This window comes from Manis pentadactyla, chromosome 2 (assembly GCF_030020395.1).
Source record: "Manis pentadactyla isolate mManPen7 chromosome 2, mManPen7.hap1, whole genome shotgun sequence".
NCBI classification, from domain to species: domain Eukaryota; kingdom Metazoa; phylum Chordata; class Mammalia; order Pholidota; family Manidae; genus Manis; species Manis pentadactyla.
In genome coordinates, this window is record NC_080020.1 from 210,685,066 (window position 1) to 210,698,966 (window position 13,901).

Consider the following 13,901-nt stretch of genomic DNA (forward strand, 5'->3'; position numbering starts at 1 on the left):
CATATTTGAAGAGGGGAATTTCACAAATGTTCAACTAACGTAGTTAGTAAGACATGTTCTTACCTATAAAAATTATAGAAGGTTGAAGTTCTCGAGCCACAGCAAAAAGAGCTCTCACCAATTTCTCTCCTTCTCCCACCTAAAACAGGCATTACACACTGTTACATAAAATGCAGTATTAGTCCAGCTTTTTAAATTTCATAATTAAAAGTTTTAACAACCAAAACTTTGGTTTAAGGAAGGGGGGGTATTACTGAATTATCCCTCATTATTTTAGAAAATAGGCTATTTATTACTTAGTAGTCTGGTAGGTACATCTTTAAATGAAATATATCTGTTCTGCTTCACGCTGCATTCCTAAGACCTGAGACTGTTACAGCTATTAGTAGTGAGAAGAGGGAATACTAGGGGAGAGAAAGAGATGCTAAACACATTCTGTAAGCCCTAGGCTACAGGCTGTATTTACAGAAGAGGTAAGTTGGAAAGTGCTCTCCTAAATAAAACTTGCTTTATCAAGAGCACCTTGAAAACTCATTCTTACATTATCACTGTCAATAAATATCAAAATATTTCCAGGTAGTCCAGGAGGTCTATGAATACCCCTTGAGACAATACTAAAACCAATCTACGCATCAAGGCTCTAATGAAAAAAGGGTCATAAACTTGGGGTAATGTATTGCAAAAACTCTTCTGTCCTCTAGGTGGCATCTATTCTTTGAATTGAAAATTTTATTTAAAAAAGAAAAAAAAGAACGGCACGATTTAAAACCGTCAAAACAAATATTCTCAGAGCTGGAAGAAACTGAAAGAGATCACCTCTTATGACATCAACATCTTATAAATGAGCTAAGGCCTAAAGTGATACTTTCTAAGGCCAACTCAGAATATAAAAGTTAGGTTGGAATCCCTATCTCCTAACTTCCAAGACAGTGTTTCCCATCATGTTATGTGTATAATGTGGGTTCACCTACTTTAATAACAATTTTAGTTATAAAATTTCACAAGGTAACAAAATGTAACCAGGAACAGAGGTATCACTTTATATTTATTTTTAATTATTTTTACAAAATTGAGAAACTTGCCAATTTACTAGGACTTCTACAGCCTCCAAAACTGTCAGACAATAAATTTCTGTTGTTTAAACCAGCTAGTTCATGGTACTTTGTTACACAGCCTAGCAAACTAATACAGTATTTGACAGCACAATTCTAATCTTAAAAGTGCCCAACAAATGCATATAACTTTCTACTTTGAAGAGTGATATTCCTCCCATCTAAATAATATAAAACTCATAGAATAATATTTTTGTGTAATGTTATTGCTATTTATACTTAACACAGTAACATTTAGACAGTAACTTAAAACATAACAATACTAGGAAAAGAATACTCACATATTTTGAGGTTAAACTTGCAGCACTTATGTTAAAGAATGTTGCATTAGATTCCGCAGCTACTGCTTTAGCCTTTAAAATTCACAAGGGCAAATATTATATTAATTCAATATCTTGCTTAAAAAAAGAACAACATGTAATCAATTTAAAGTATTGGAAAAGATTTTCTAAAAATAAAAGGTATGACACAATTCCCAATGTACAGCAATCAATGTGTTTCCATCTTAGCAATAAGGAAAGAAAGGTCTGGCTGTGCTTCTTTCCAAGCTTTTTGTTTGCTAAGGGAGAATGGAAATGGAGAGGTTAAAAAGAAAGGTGTTATTCTTTTCTTAGTGATAGAAAGACAGCTGGCTGGAGAAAGATAAACAGCTAAGGAAAAAGTAATTATTTCCCTATTTATTTTTTCCCTTTATAAGAACTATCGAAGAGAAAGAGGTATCCAGATCCTAGTAAAAAGTTCTGGCAAAGAATATTATTTTTTAAAAATCTGTTTTATGTCAATTGTGTCTCAACTAAAAAAAATCTGTATCATGCTGATTAAATAAAGCTGTTAAGATAGTAAAGTTAATAGTTAGGAAGATACTTAATATAGTAAGGTAAACTCCTTTAAGGTGAAAATTTCATTATTTAACTTGGGAAAAATAATGAAAATTACACTGTTAAATTTAACCAGCCCAAAACATATTACTGAAGATAATAAATATGGTTTTTCATCTATTGTCATTGAAAACTGGTTTGGAAATTTAAAAGTAGGTTATAGCAAAATACAAATCATAAATAACAGACTCAGGGATAATGTAAAGTTTCTTTTTTGCACATTATTATCCCTAATATCTATATAAAACTTTCAAATTTAGAAAGAATTCTTACCAGCATTGTTTTCCCATTTCCAGGAGGACCAAAGAGTAACAATCCTCTGGCAGGTGCTCTAAGCCCTGTAAACAACTTAAAAACACGTATTTTAGTTTACAACTATGATTCTGGAGATATTTTTTCCCAGACATTTAAGTATTACTTGTCATCTAAAAAGCATCATTTTTCAGTAGCATCCTCCCCAACAGAACTGTCCAGAGCTCTAAAGAAAATGCTTTATCAATAAATTAGTATAATTAATGAAAACAGAAGAAAACAAAATAAATAAAACCAAATCCTCACTAACCAAAACAAAAGCAGACTGTTTAAACAATATACACTGAATATAGGTATGTTTCTCCACTCCTTTAGAAATCTCACCAAAATAATGGTAAATGAATAAAAAAGGTGTAAATATTGAAAACAAAAAGAATGTCAAAGGAGACAACATAGGACACAAATTCTGTAGACAGAAAATTGATACAGGATGGTAAATTATTTAGCAGAACTGAGGGACCTAAAATCAAAGAGCCTGCCTGTAAAGGGAGAAACCAGAGGGAAGAAGCAAATTGATGTCAATGAAAAACCCTGGAAAAGCTCCGGAACTGGAGGCCTCAGGTGCCAGGGAAAGCAGCAGTAAGTTAAGTGGCCAAAACCAGATGAACAGATTTAAAATTTGTATGATGAACAACCTAAACCATGTTCCTGGCCCCACCCAAGGGCACTCGGGCAAGTACTCCTCTTCCACAACCAAAGGAAGAAGTTTTATTCTCTAGAGATATTAAGACAGAATCTCCAGACTCAGAGACACCAGGAATGGCAGGAATAGAGTGTGAAGCACTAGACTGACAACACCTTACTTAATAGTGAAAGTGTACGTATTTTTAAGGTGAACCATATGAAATAGCTTATATTCAACTTTAAAAGAAAAACTTTTTTTTAGTGGTTTTAGTTTACAGAAAATTTAATGGAAAATACAGAGTTCCCATCTAACTCCTCACCTCCACAATTTCCCCTATTATTAACATCTTGCATTAGTGTGGCACATTTATTATAAATGATGAAACAATACTGATAATTATTAATTGAACTCTATAGTTTACATTAGGGTTTACTATTTGTGTCAGGTATCCACTATCACAGTATCATACAGAATAGTTTCACAGCCCAAAAAAATCACCTGTGCTCCATCTATTCATTCCTCTCTCCCTCCATCCCCATGAACCCCTAGCAACCACTGGTATTTTTTCTGTCTTCAGAGTTTGCTAGTCTAGAATGTCATATAGTTGGAATCATAAAGCATTAGCCCTTTCAGATTGGCTTCTTTGATTTAGCAATAAGCACTTAAGATTCCTCTGTGTATTTTCATGGCTTTCTAGTGCATTTCATTTTAGTGCTTAATAGTATATTGTTATGTGAATATATTATATGCACCCATTTACCTAGTGAATAACATCTGGCTTGCTTCCAAGTTTTGGCAAGTACAAATAAAGCTGCTATAAACATTCATGTGCAGGGTTTTGTGTGGACATGAGTTTTTTACTCATTTGGGTAAATACTAAAGAAAGCAACTACTGGATAGCATGGTAAGAGTATGTATGTTCAGTTTTGTAACAAACTGTCAAACTGTCTTCCAAGGTGGCTGTACCATTTTGCCTTTCCACCAGCTATGAATGACAGTTCATGTTGCTTCATATCCAAAGCAGCATTTGGTGTTGCTGGTGTTTGGATTTTAGCCTTTCTAATAAGTGTGTAGTGGAATCTTACTACTGTTCTTAACTTGCAATTCCCTAATGACAAATGATTCTGAATAGTTTCATATGCTTGTCATTTGTATATCTTCTTTGGTAAGGCGTCTGTTCAGATCTTTCCTGCATTTTAATTGGGGTGCTTGTTTCCTTACTGTTCAGTTTTAAAATTTACTTGTATATTTTGGATACCAGTTCTTCATAATATGTTTTGCAAAGATTTTCTCCAGGTCTGTGGCTTGTCTCTCATTCTCTAAATAATGTCTTTCACAGGGAAGTTTTAAATGTTAATAAAGTTCAATGTATCGATTTTTTTTCTTTCAAGATTCATGCTTTTAGTGTTGTATCTTGTAAGTCATCCTCAAACCAAAGAGCATATAGATCTTCTCCTGTTATCTTCTAGCAGTTAATACAGTGCAGTTGGCTTTACATTTAGGTCTGTGCCCAATTTTGAATTAATTTTTTGTGAAAGGTGTAAAGTATGTGCCTACATTCATGTTTTTTGCATGTGGATGTTCAGCTGTTCTAGCACCATTTGTGGAAAGGCTATCCTTTCTTCATCAAATTGCCTTTGCTCCTTTATCAAGTTGAATACATTTCTGTGGGTCTATTTCTGGACTCTCTATTCTGTACCATTGATCTATTTGTCTGTTCTTTCAACAATGACATGCTGTCTTGATTACTGTAGCGTTTTTTGAAATTTTTTTACTATTTTTTCCAACTTTAAGATATAACTGATATAACATTGTGTAAGTTTAAGGTGTACAATGTGATTTTTAATTATCAAAAGTACATCACAGCAAAACAGCAGCAGAATCACAGAACTCAAGAATGGACTAACAGGTACCAAAGGGAAAGGGACTGGGGAGGATGGGTGGGTAGGGAGGGATAAGGGGGGGAGAAGTAGGGGGGTATTAAGATTAGCATCCATAGCGGGGTGGGAGAAAGGGGAGGGCTGTACAACACAGAGAAGACAAGTAGTGATTCTACAACAGGTTGCTACGCTGATGGACAGTGACTGTAAAGGAGTATATAGGGGGGACCTGGTATAGGGGAGAGCCTAGTAAACAAAGTATTCGTCATGTAAGTGTAGATTAATGATTAAAAAAAAAAAAAATGCAGTTCCTATGTGGTGACCTCTAATGAGTTCTACACAATGATATAAAGGACATATAAAAGTGTAGGTAAAGGGTCTGTTTGTGTTTATACAGAGGATCAAAGCCTAATTTGGCTACCCCGAAAATGAACTAAGATACGATATGAAAAAGAACTTCCAACATCAGCACTCTCGGGAAGACTCATGACAGAAGATGATCAGAAAAAAAAAAAAAAAAAAAAACTTCAACAAAGATCCACACACTGTCACAGGTGTAGATGCACTCATCCCACCAGTTCCTGGACTTGCCATGGGAAAGATGAAGGAGATATCTAAGCTGGCCTGTGCATGCAGTAAAACAAAAATTGGACTGGATCTATACTGTTGGAACTCAACCAAGAATTAGGAGAAGTGCAAATTGTAGCACTCCAAAATCTTACAACCACAGACTATTTATCGTTAAAAGAACATATGGGATATGAACAGTCCCCAGGAATGGGGTGTTCTAGTTTATCTGAATTCTCTCAGACTGTTTAAGTTCAGTCGGACAATATCCACCATATCATAGATAAGTTTTCACAAATGCCTAAGGTGCCTAACTGGTTTTCTTGGTTTCACTGGAGATGGCTGGTAATTACAGGTATGCTTTGGTTAGGTAACTATATTCCTATTATGTTAATGTGTGTGCACAATTTAATTAGTCGTTTAAAACCTATCCATGCTGAAGTTACTCTACAAGAAGATATGTCAAAGAAATAATCAATCTTCCCAGGTTTTCTTCTGCCTGCTACTTCTGTAGCTTTTCTTCTTCCTACCTAATCACAACCTTTAAATAGAACTCGTGCCACATGTCGAATTTACTGAGTATCATAATTCTTCCAAGTGATAAAGACACCTCAAGACAAATGCTGGGCATAGAAGCCACAGGGTATAAATATGCAAAGAAGTAAAAAGCTAACCTTTTCAAACGATAAGGCTTCTCTCTCACTTACCAACTTAACATTTCCCTGTATGACCCCGGAAGATGACTGGTTAGCCAGAGACGGGTAAGATTCCTCAAGGGAGGAACAACCTAAGACAGGCACAGTCGCAGGGGGCCATCTGGTGAGAAAATGGGGAGCAGCAGAGGTGAGGCTTAGAACCTCCCCCCTCATGTTCTGAGAGAAATCTTCTGCATACATGGATGTTTATTGCCCTTGTCTAGCGCGGATTAACACATAGTCTACAGGCACACACCTGATCATCTACATTTGCTCTCTTACAACACTAAACTCTGTTTTCTATCTTTATCTCGTATCTACCTACCACTTCAGCATTTTATTAAAAATAATAATAATAGAGAAATGTGGTATCCACATATAAATCAGGTTTAAAAATCAAATGAATATTCATATTTGAACTGACTGTGTATAGTTCATAATGCATTAACAAAACCGAAAGCTTCTGTGATGACTGCCCTTGCACTGTTCACCATGTAACTTATTCACTATGTAAGAATTTGTACTCCATGTAAGAATTTGTTCGTTATGCATCAGAAGATTGGAGACTGACGAAAATTGGGCTTGGGGTGGATTAATGATTGTGCATTGAGTATTGACCCCCCTATACAGAGATTTGTTGTGGTTAACAACTATTTGATCAATAAATATGAGAGATGCCCTCACAATATATATATATATATATATATATATATATAAACACACTTCCAATTGTAAAATAAATAAGTAACCGGGATGTAATGTATAGCATAAGGAATATAGTCAAAATATTGTAACAACTTGGTATGGTGATACCTGGTACCTATAAATATCATGTATATAAATGTTGAGTCGCTGTGTTGTACACCTGAAACTAATGTAATGCAATGCTGTTGTCAACTACCCTTCAATTAAAAAAAAAAAAAAAAAAAAAAAAAAGTACATCACAGTGGTTCAACAGTCTCCCTCTCCCCTGACTTCTGCCCACTCCCCTCCCCCTTGGTAACCACTAGTCACTTCTTAGTGTCTATGAGTCTAATGCTGTTTTGTTCCTTCTGTCTGCTTTGTTCTTGTATTCCACAAATAAATGAAATCATTTAAGTATTTGGGCAGAGGACTTGAACAGACACTTCTCCAAAGAAGAAATACAAATGGCCAACAGGCTAATGAAAAGATGTTCCACATCACTAATCATCAGGGAAATGCACATTAAAATCATAATGAGATATGTCCTCACACCAGTTAGAATGGCCACTACCCAAAAAGACAAGAAACAACAAATGCAGCCAAGGATGCAGAGAAATGGGAACCCTCTTACACTGTTGGTGGGACTGCAAATTGGCGCAACCATTGTGGAAAGCAGTATGGAAGTTCCTGAAAAAATTAAAAATAGAAATACCATTTGACCCAGGAATTTACCTGAAGAAAACAAAATCTCTGATTTGAAAAGACATATGTGCCCCTATGTTAATCTTCTCATTTCTGATACTGTTTATGTGTGTAGACTCTCTTCTTTTTTTCTTGGCAAGTCTGGCTACAGGCTTATCTATTCATTTATTTATTTATTTATTTTTTTTTTTTTTAGATAATTATTTTTTATTGAAGGGTAGTTGACACACAGTATTACATTACATTAGTTTCAGGTGTACAACACAGTGATTCAACATTTATATACATGATAATTCTAAGTACCAGCTATCACCATACCAAGTTGTTACAATATTTTGACTATATTCCTTATGCTATACATTACATCCCGGTTGCTTATTTATTTTACAATTGGAAGTGTGTACTTTTTCTTGGTTGTTGTTGTTAGGGCATCTCTCATATTTATTGATCAAATGGTTGTTAACAACAATAAAATTCTGTATAGGGGAGTCAATGCTCAATGCACAATCATTAATCCACCCCAAGCCTAATTTTCATCAGTCTCCAATCTTCTGAAGCATAACGAACAAGTTCTTACATGGAGAACAAATTCTTACATAGTGAATAAGTTACATGGTGAACAGTACAAGGGCAGTCATCACAGAAACTTTTGGTTTTGCTCATGCATTATGAACTATAAACAGTCAGTTCAAATATGAATACACATTTGATTTTTATACTTGATTTATATGTGGATACCACATTTCTCTCTTTATTATTTTTAATAAAATGCTGAAGTGGTAGGTAGATACAAGATAAAGGTAGAAAACATAGTTTAGTGTTGTAAGAGAGCAAATGTAGATGATCAGGTGTGTGCCCGTAGACTATGTGTTAATCCAAGCTAGACAAGGGCAATAAAACATCCACATATGCAGAAGATTTCTCTCAGAACAGGGAGGGTGAGGTTCTAAGCCTCACCTCTGTTGATCCCCAATTTCTCACCTGATGACCCCCCTGCGACTGTGCCTGTCTTAGGTTGTTCCTCCCTTGAGGAATCTTACCCGTCTCTGGCTAACCAGTCATCTTCCGGGGCCATACAGGGAAATGTTAAGTTGGTAAGTGAGAGAGAAGCCTTATTGTTTGAAATGGTTAGCTTTTTATTTCTTTGCATATTTATGCCCTGTGGCTTCTATGCCCAGCATTTGTCTTGAGGTATCTTTACCACTTGGAGGAGTTATGATACTCGGTAAATTTGATATGAGGCACGAATTCTATTTAAGAATTCGTTGTAATTAGGAAGGAAGAAGAAAAGCTATAGAAGTAGCAGGCGGGAGAAAACATGGGAAGATTGATTATTTCTTTGACATATCTTCTTGTAGAGTAACTTCAGCATGTATAGATTTTAAGCTACTACTTAAATTGCGCACACACATTAACATAATAGGAGTATAGTTACATAACCAAAGCATACCTGTAATTACCAGCCATCTCCAGTGAAACCAAGAAAACCAGTTAGGCACCTTAGGCATTTGTGAAAACTTATCAATGATATGATGGTTATTATCTAACTGAATTTGAATAGTTTGAGAAAAATCAGACAAATTAAAACAACCCATTCCTGGGCACTGTTCACATCCCATATGTTCTTTTAACAGTAAATAGTCTGTAGTTGTAAGATTTTGGAGCGCTACAATTTGCACTTCTCCTAATTCTTGGTTGAGTTCCAACAGTATAGATCCAGTCAAATTTGTTGTTTTACTGTATGCACAGGCCAGCTTAGATATCTCCTTCATTCCCATGGCAAGTCCAGGAGCTGGTGGGATGAGTGCATCTACAGCTGTAGCAGTGCGTGGATCTTTGTTGGGGTTTTTTGATGATCATCTTCTGGCATGAGTCTTCCCGAGAGTGCTGATGTTGGAAGTTCTCTTTCATATCGTTTCTTAGTTCATTTTCGGGGTAGCTAAATTAGGCTTTGATCCTCTGTATAAACACAAACAGACCCTTTGCCTACACTTTTATATGTCCTTTATATCATTGTGTAGAACTCATTAGAGGTCACCACATAGGAATTGCATTTTTTTTTTTTAATCATTAATCTACACTTACATGACGAATACTTACGAATACTTTGTTTACTAGGCTCTCCCCTATACCAGGTCCCCCCTATATACTCCTTTAGAGTCACTGTCCATCAGCGTAGCAACCTGTTGTAGAATCACTACTTGTCTTCTCTGTGTTGTACAGCCCTCCCCTTTCTCCCACCCCGCTATGGATGCTAATCTTAATAAACCCCTACTTCTCCCCCCCTTATCCCTCCCTACCCACCCATCCTCCCCAGTCCCTTTCCCTTTGGTACCTGTTAGTCCATTCTTGAGTTCTGTGATTCTGCTGCTGTTTTGTTCCTTCAGTTTTTCCTTTGTTCTTATATTCCACAGATGAGTGAAATCATTTGGTATTTCTCTTTCTCTGCTTGGCTTGTTTCACTGAGCAAAATACCCTCCAGCTCCATCCATGTTGCTGCAAATGGTTGGATTTGCCCTTTTCTTATGGCTGAGTAGTATTCCATTGTGTATATGTACCACATCTTCTTTATCCATTCATCTATCGATGGACATTTAGGTTGCTTCCAATTCTTGGCTATTGTAAATAGTGCTGCGATAAACATAGGGGTGCACTGATCTTTCTCATACTTGATTGCTGCATTCTTAGGGTAAATTCCTAGGAGTGCAATTCCTGGGTCAAATGGTAAGTCTGTTTTGAGCATTTTGATGTACCTCCATACTGCTTTCCACAATGGTTGAACAAGTTTACATTCCCACCAGCAGTGTAGGAGGGTTCCCCTTTCTCCACAGCCTCGCCAACATTTGTTGTTGTTTGTCTTTTGGATGGCAGCCATCCTTACTGGTGTGAGGTGATACCTCATTGTAGTTTTAATTTGCATTTCTCTGATAATTAGCGATGTGGAGCATCTTTTCATGTGTCTGTTGGCCATCTGTATTTCTTTTTTGGAGAACCGTCTGTTCAGTTCCTTTGCCCATTTTTTAATTGGGTTATTTGTTTTTTGTTTGTTGAGGCGTGTGAGCTCTTTATATATTCTGGACGTCAAGCCTTTATCGGATGTGTCATTTTCAAAGATATTCTCCCATACTGTAGGGTTTCTTTTTGTTCTATTGATGGTGTCTTTTGCTGTACAGAAGCTTTTCAGCTTAATATAGTCCCACTTGTTCATTTTTGCTGTTGTTTTCCTTGCCCGGGGAGATATGTTCAAGAAGAGGTCACTCATGTTTATGTCTAAGAGGTTTGTGCCTATGTTTTCTTCCAAGAGTTTAATGGTTTCATGACTTACATTCAGGTCTTTGATCCATTTTGAGTTTACTTTTGTATATGGGGTTAGACGATGGTCCAGTTTCATTCTCCTACATGTAGCTGTCCAGTTTTGCCAGCACCATCTGTTGAAGAGACTGTCATTTCGCCATTGTATGTCCATGGCTCCTTTATCAAATATTAATTGACCATATATGTCTGAGTTAATGTCTGGATTCTCTAGTCTGTTCCATTGGTCTGTGGCTCTGTTCTTGTGCCAGTACCAAATTGTCTTGATTACTATGGCTTTATAATAGAGCTTGAAGTTGGGGAGTGAGATCCCCCCTACTTTATTCTTCTTTCTCAGGATTGCTTTGGCTATTCGGGGTCTTTGGTGGTTCCATATGAATTTTTGAATGATTTGATCCAGTTCATTGAAGAATGTTGCTGGTAGTTTCATAGGGATTGCATCAAATCTGTATATTGCTTTGGGCAGGATGGCCATTTTGACGATATTAATTCTTCCTAGCCATGAGCATGGGATGCGTTTCCATCTGTTAGTGTCCCCTTTAATTTCTTTTAAGAGTGACTTGTAGTTTTCAAAATATAAGTCTTTCACTTCTTTGGTTAGGTTTATTCCTAGGTATTTTATTTTTTTTGATGCAATTGTGAATGGTGTTGTTTTCCTGATTTCTCTTTCTGTTGGTTCATTGTTGGTATATAGGAAAGCCACAGATTTCTGTGTGTTGATTTTGTATCCTGCAACTTTGCTGTATTCTGATATCAGTTCTAGTAGTTCTGGGGTGGAGTCTTTAGGGTTTTTTATGTACAGTATCATGTCATCTGCAAATAGTGACAGTTTGACTTCTTCTTTGCCAATCTGGATTCCTTGTATTTTTTTGTTTTGTCTGATTGCCGTGGCTAGGACCTCTAGTACAATGTTAAATAACAGTGGGGAGAGTGGGCATCCCTGTCTAGTTCCCGATCTCAGCGGAAATGCTTTCAGCTTCTCGCTATTCAATATAATGTTGGCTGTGGGTTTTTCATAGATGGCCTTTATTATGTTGAGGTACTTGCCCTCTATTCCCATTTTGCTGAGAGTTTTTATCATGAATGGATGTTGAACTTTGTCAAATGCTTTTTCAGCATCTATGGAGATGATCATGTGGTTTTTGTCTTTCTTTTTGTTGATGTGGTGGATGATATTGATGGACTTTCGAATGTTGTGCCATCCTTGCATCCCTGGGATGAATCCCACTTGGTCATGGTGTACGATGGTTTTGATGTATTTTTGAATTCGGTTTGCTAAAATTTTGTTGAGTATTTTTGCGTCTACGTTCATCAGGGATATTGGTCTATAGTTTTCTTTTTTGGTGGTGTCTTTGCCTGGTTTTGGTATTAGGGTGATGTTAGCTTCATAGAATGAGTTTGGGAGTATCCCCTCCTCTTCTATTTCTTGGAAAACTTTAAGGAGAATGGGTATTATGTCTTCCCTGTATGTCTGATAAAATTCCGAGGTAAATCCATCTGGCCCGGGGGTTTTGTTCTTTGGTAGTTTTTTGATTACCGCTTCAATTTCGTTGCTGGTAATTGGTCTGTTTAGATTTTCTGTTTCTTTTTGGGTCAGTCTTGGAAGGTTGTATTTTTCTAGGAAGTTGTCCATTTCTCCTAGGTTTCCCAGCTTGTTAGCATATAGGTTTTCATAGTAGTCTCTAATAATTCTTTGTATTTCTGCGGGATCTGTTGTGATTTTTCCTTTCTCATTTCTGATACTGTTGATTTGTGTTGACTCTCTTTTCCTCTTAATGAGTCTGGCTAGAGGCTTATCTATTTTGTTTATTTTCTCGAAGAACCAGCTCTTGGTTTCATTGATTTTTGCTATTGTTTTATTCTTCTCAATTTTATTTATTTCTTCTCTGATCTTTATTATGTCCCTCCTTCTGCTGACCTTAGGCCTCATTTGTTCTTCTTTTTCCAATTTTGATAGTTGTGACATTAGACCGTTCATTTGGGATTGCTCTTCCTTTTTTAAATATGCTTGGAGTGCTATATACTTTCCTCTTAAGACTGCTTTTGCTGCGTCCCACAGAAGTTGGGGCTTAGTGTTGTTGTTGTCATTTGTTTCCATATATTGCTGGATCTCCATTTTGATTTGGTCATTGATCCATTGATTATTTAGGAGCGTGTTGTTTAGCCTCCATGTGTTTGTGAGCCTTTTTGCTTTCTTTGAACAGTTTATTTCTAGTTTAATGCCTTTGTGGTCTGAAAAGTTGGTTGGTAGGATTTCAATCTTTTGGAATTTACTGAGGCTCTTTTTGTGTCCTAGTATGTGGTCTATTCTGGAGAATGTTCCATGTGCACTTGAGAAGAACGTGTATCCTGTTGCTTTTGGATGTAGAGTTCTGTAGATGTCTATTAGGTCCATCTGTTCTAGTGTGTTGTTCAGTGCCTCTGTGTCCTTACTTATTTTCTGTCTGGTGGATCTGTCCTTTGGAGTGAGTGGTGTGTTGAAGTCTCCTAGAATGAATGCATTGCATTCTATTTCCTCCTTTAGTTCTGTTAATATTTGTTTCAGGTATGTTGGTGCTCCTGTATTGGGTGCATATATATTTATAATGGTTATATCCTCTTGATGGACTGAGCCCTTTATCATTATGTAATGTCCTTCTTTGTCTTTTTTTACTTTCTTTATTTTGAAGTCTGTTTTGTCTGATACCAGAATTGCAACACCTGCTTTCTTCTCTCTGTTGTTTGCTTGAAATATCTTTTTCCATCCCTTGACTTTAAGTCTGTGCGCGTCTTTGGGTTTGAGGTGAGTCTCTTGTAAGCAGCATATGGATGGATCTTGCTTTTTTATCCATTCTATTACTCTGTGTCTTTTGATTGGTGCATTCAGTCCATTTACATTTAGGGTGATTATTGAAAGGTATGAATTTATTGCCATTGCAGGCTTTAAGTTTGTGGTTACCAAAGGTTTAGGGTTAGCTTCTTTACTGTCTTACTGTCTAACTTAACTCGCTTGTTGAGCTATTATAAACACAATCTGATGATTCTTTATTTCTCTCCCTTCTTATTCCTCCTCCTCCCTTCTTCATATGTTGGGTGTTTTGTTGTGTGCTCTTTTTAGGAGTGCTCCCATCTAGAGCAGTCCCTGTAGGATGCCC

The 13,901-nt window shown here is 36.5% G+C and overlaps 1 protein-coding gene across 4 annotated transcripts in view; it reads right to left on the reverse strand.

Moving 5' to 3' along the window:
- SPAST (spastin) overlaps positions 1–13,901 on the reverse strand; it is a 91,655-nt gene that overhangs the window by 12,230 nt on the left and 65,524 nt on the right. For all 4 annotated transcript variants that reach the window (XM_036931572.2, XM_036931570.2, XM_036931571.2 and 1 more), the window contains 3 exons: positions 2,264–2,338; positions 1,394–1,465; positions 64–139 (listed from right to left, as the gene is read on the reverse strand). In XM_036931572.2, the coding sequence (XP_036787467.2) occupies positions 64–139; positions 1,394–1,465; positions 2,264–2,338 (223 nt within the window). The remainder of the gene's footprint in view (positions 1–63; positions 140–1,393; positions 1,466–2,263; positions 2,339–13,901) is intronic.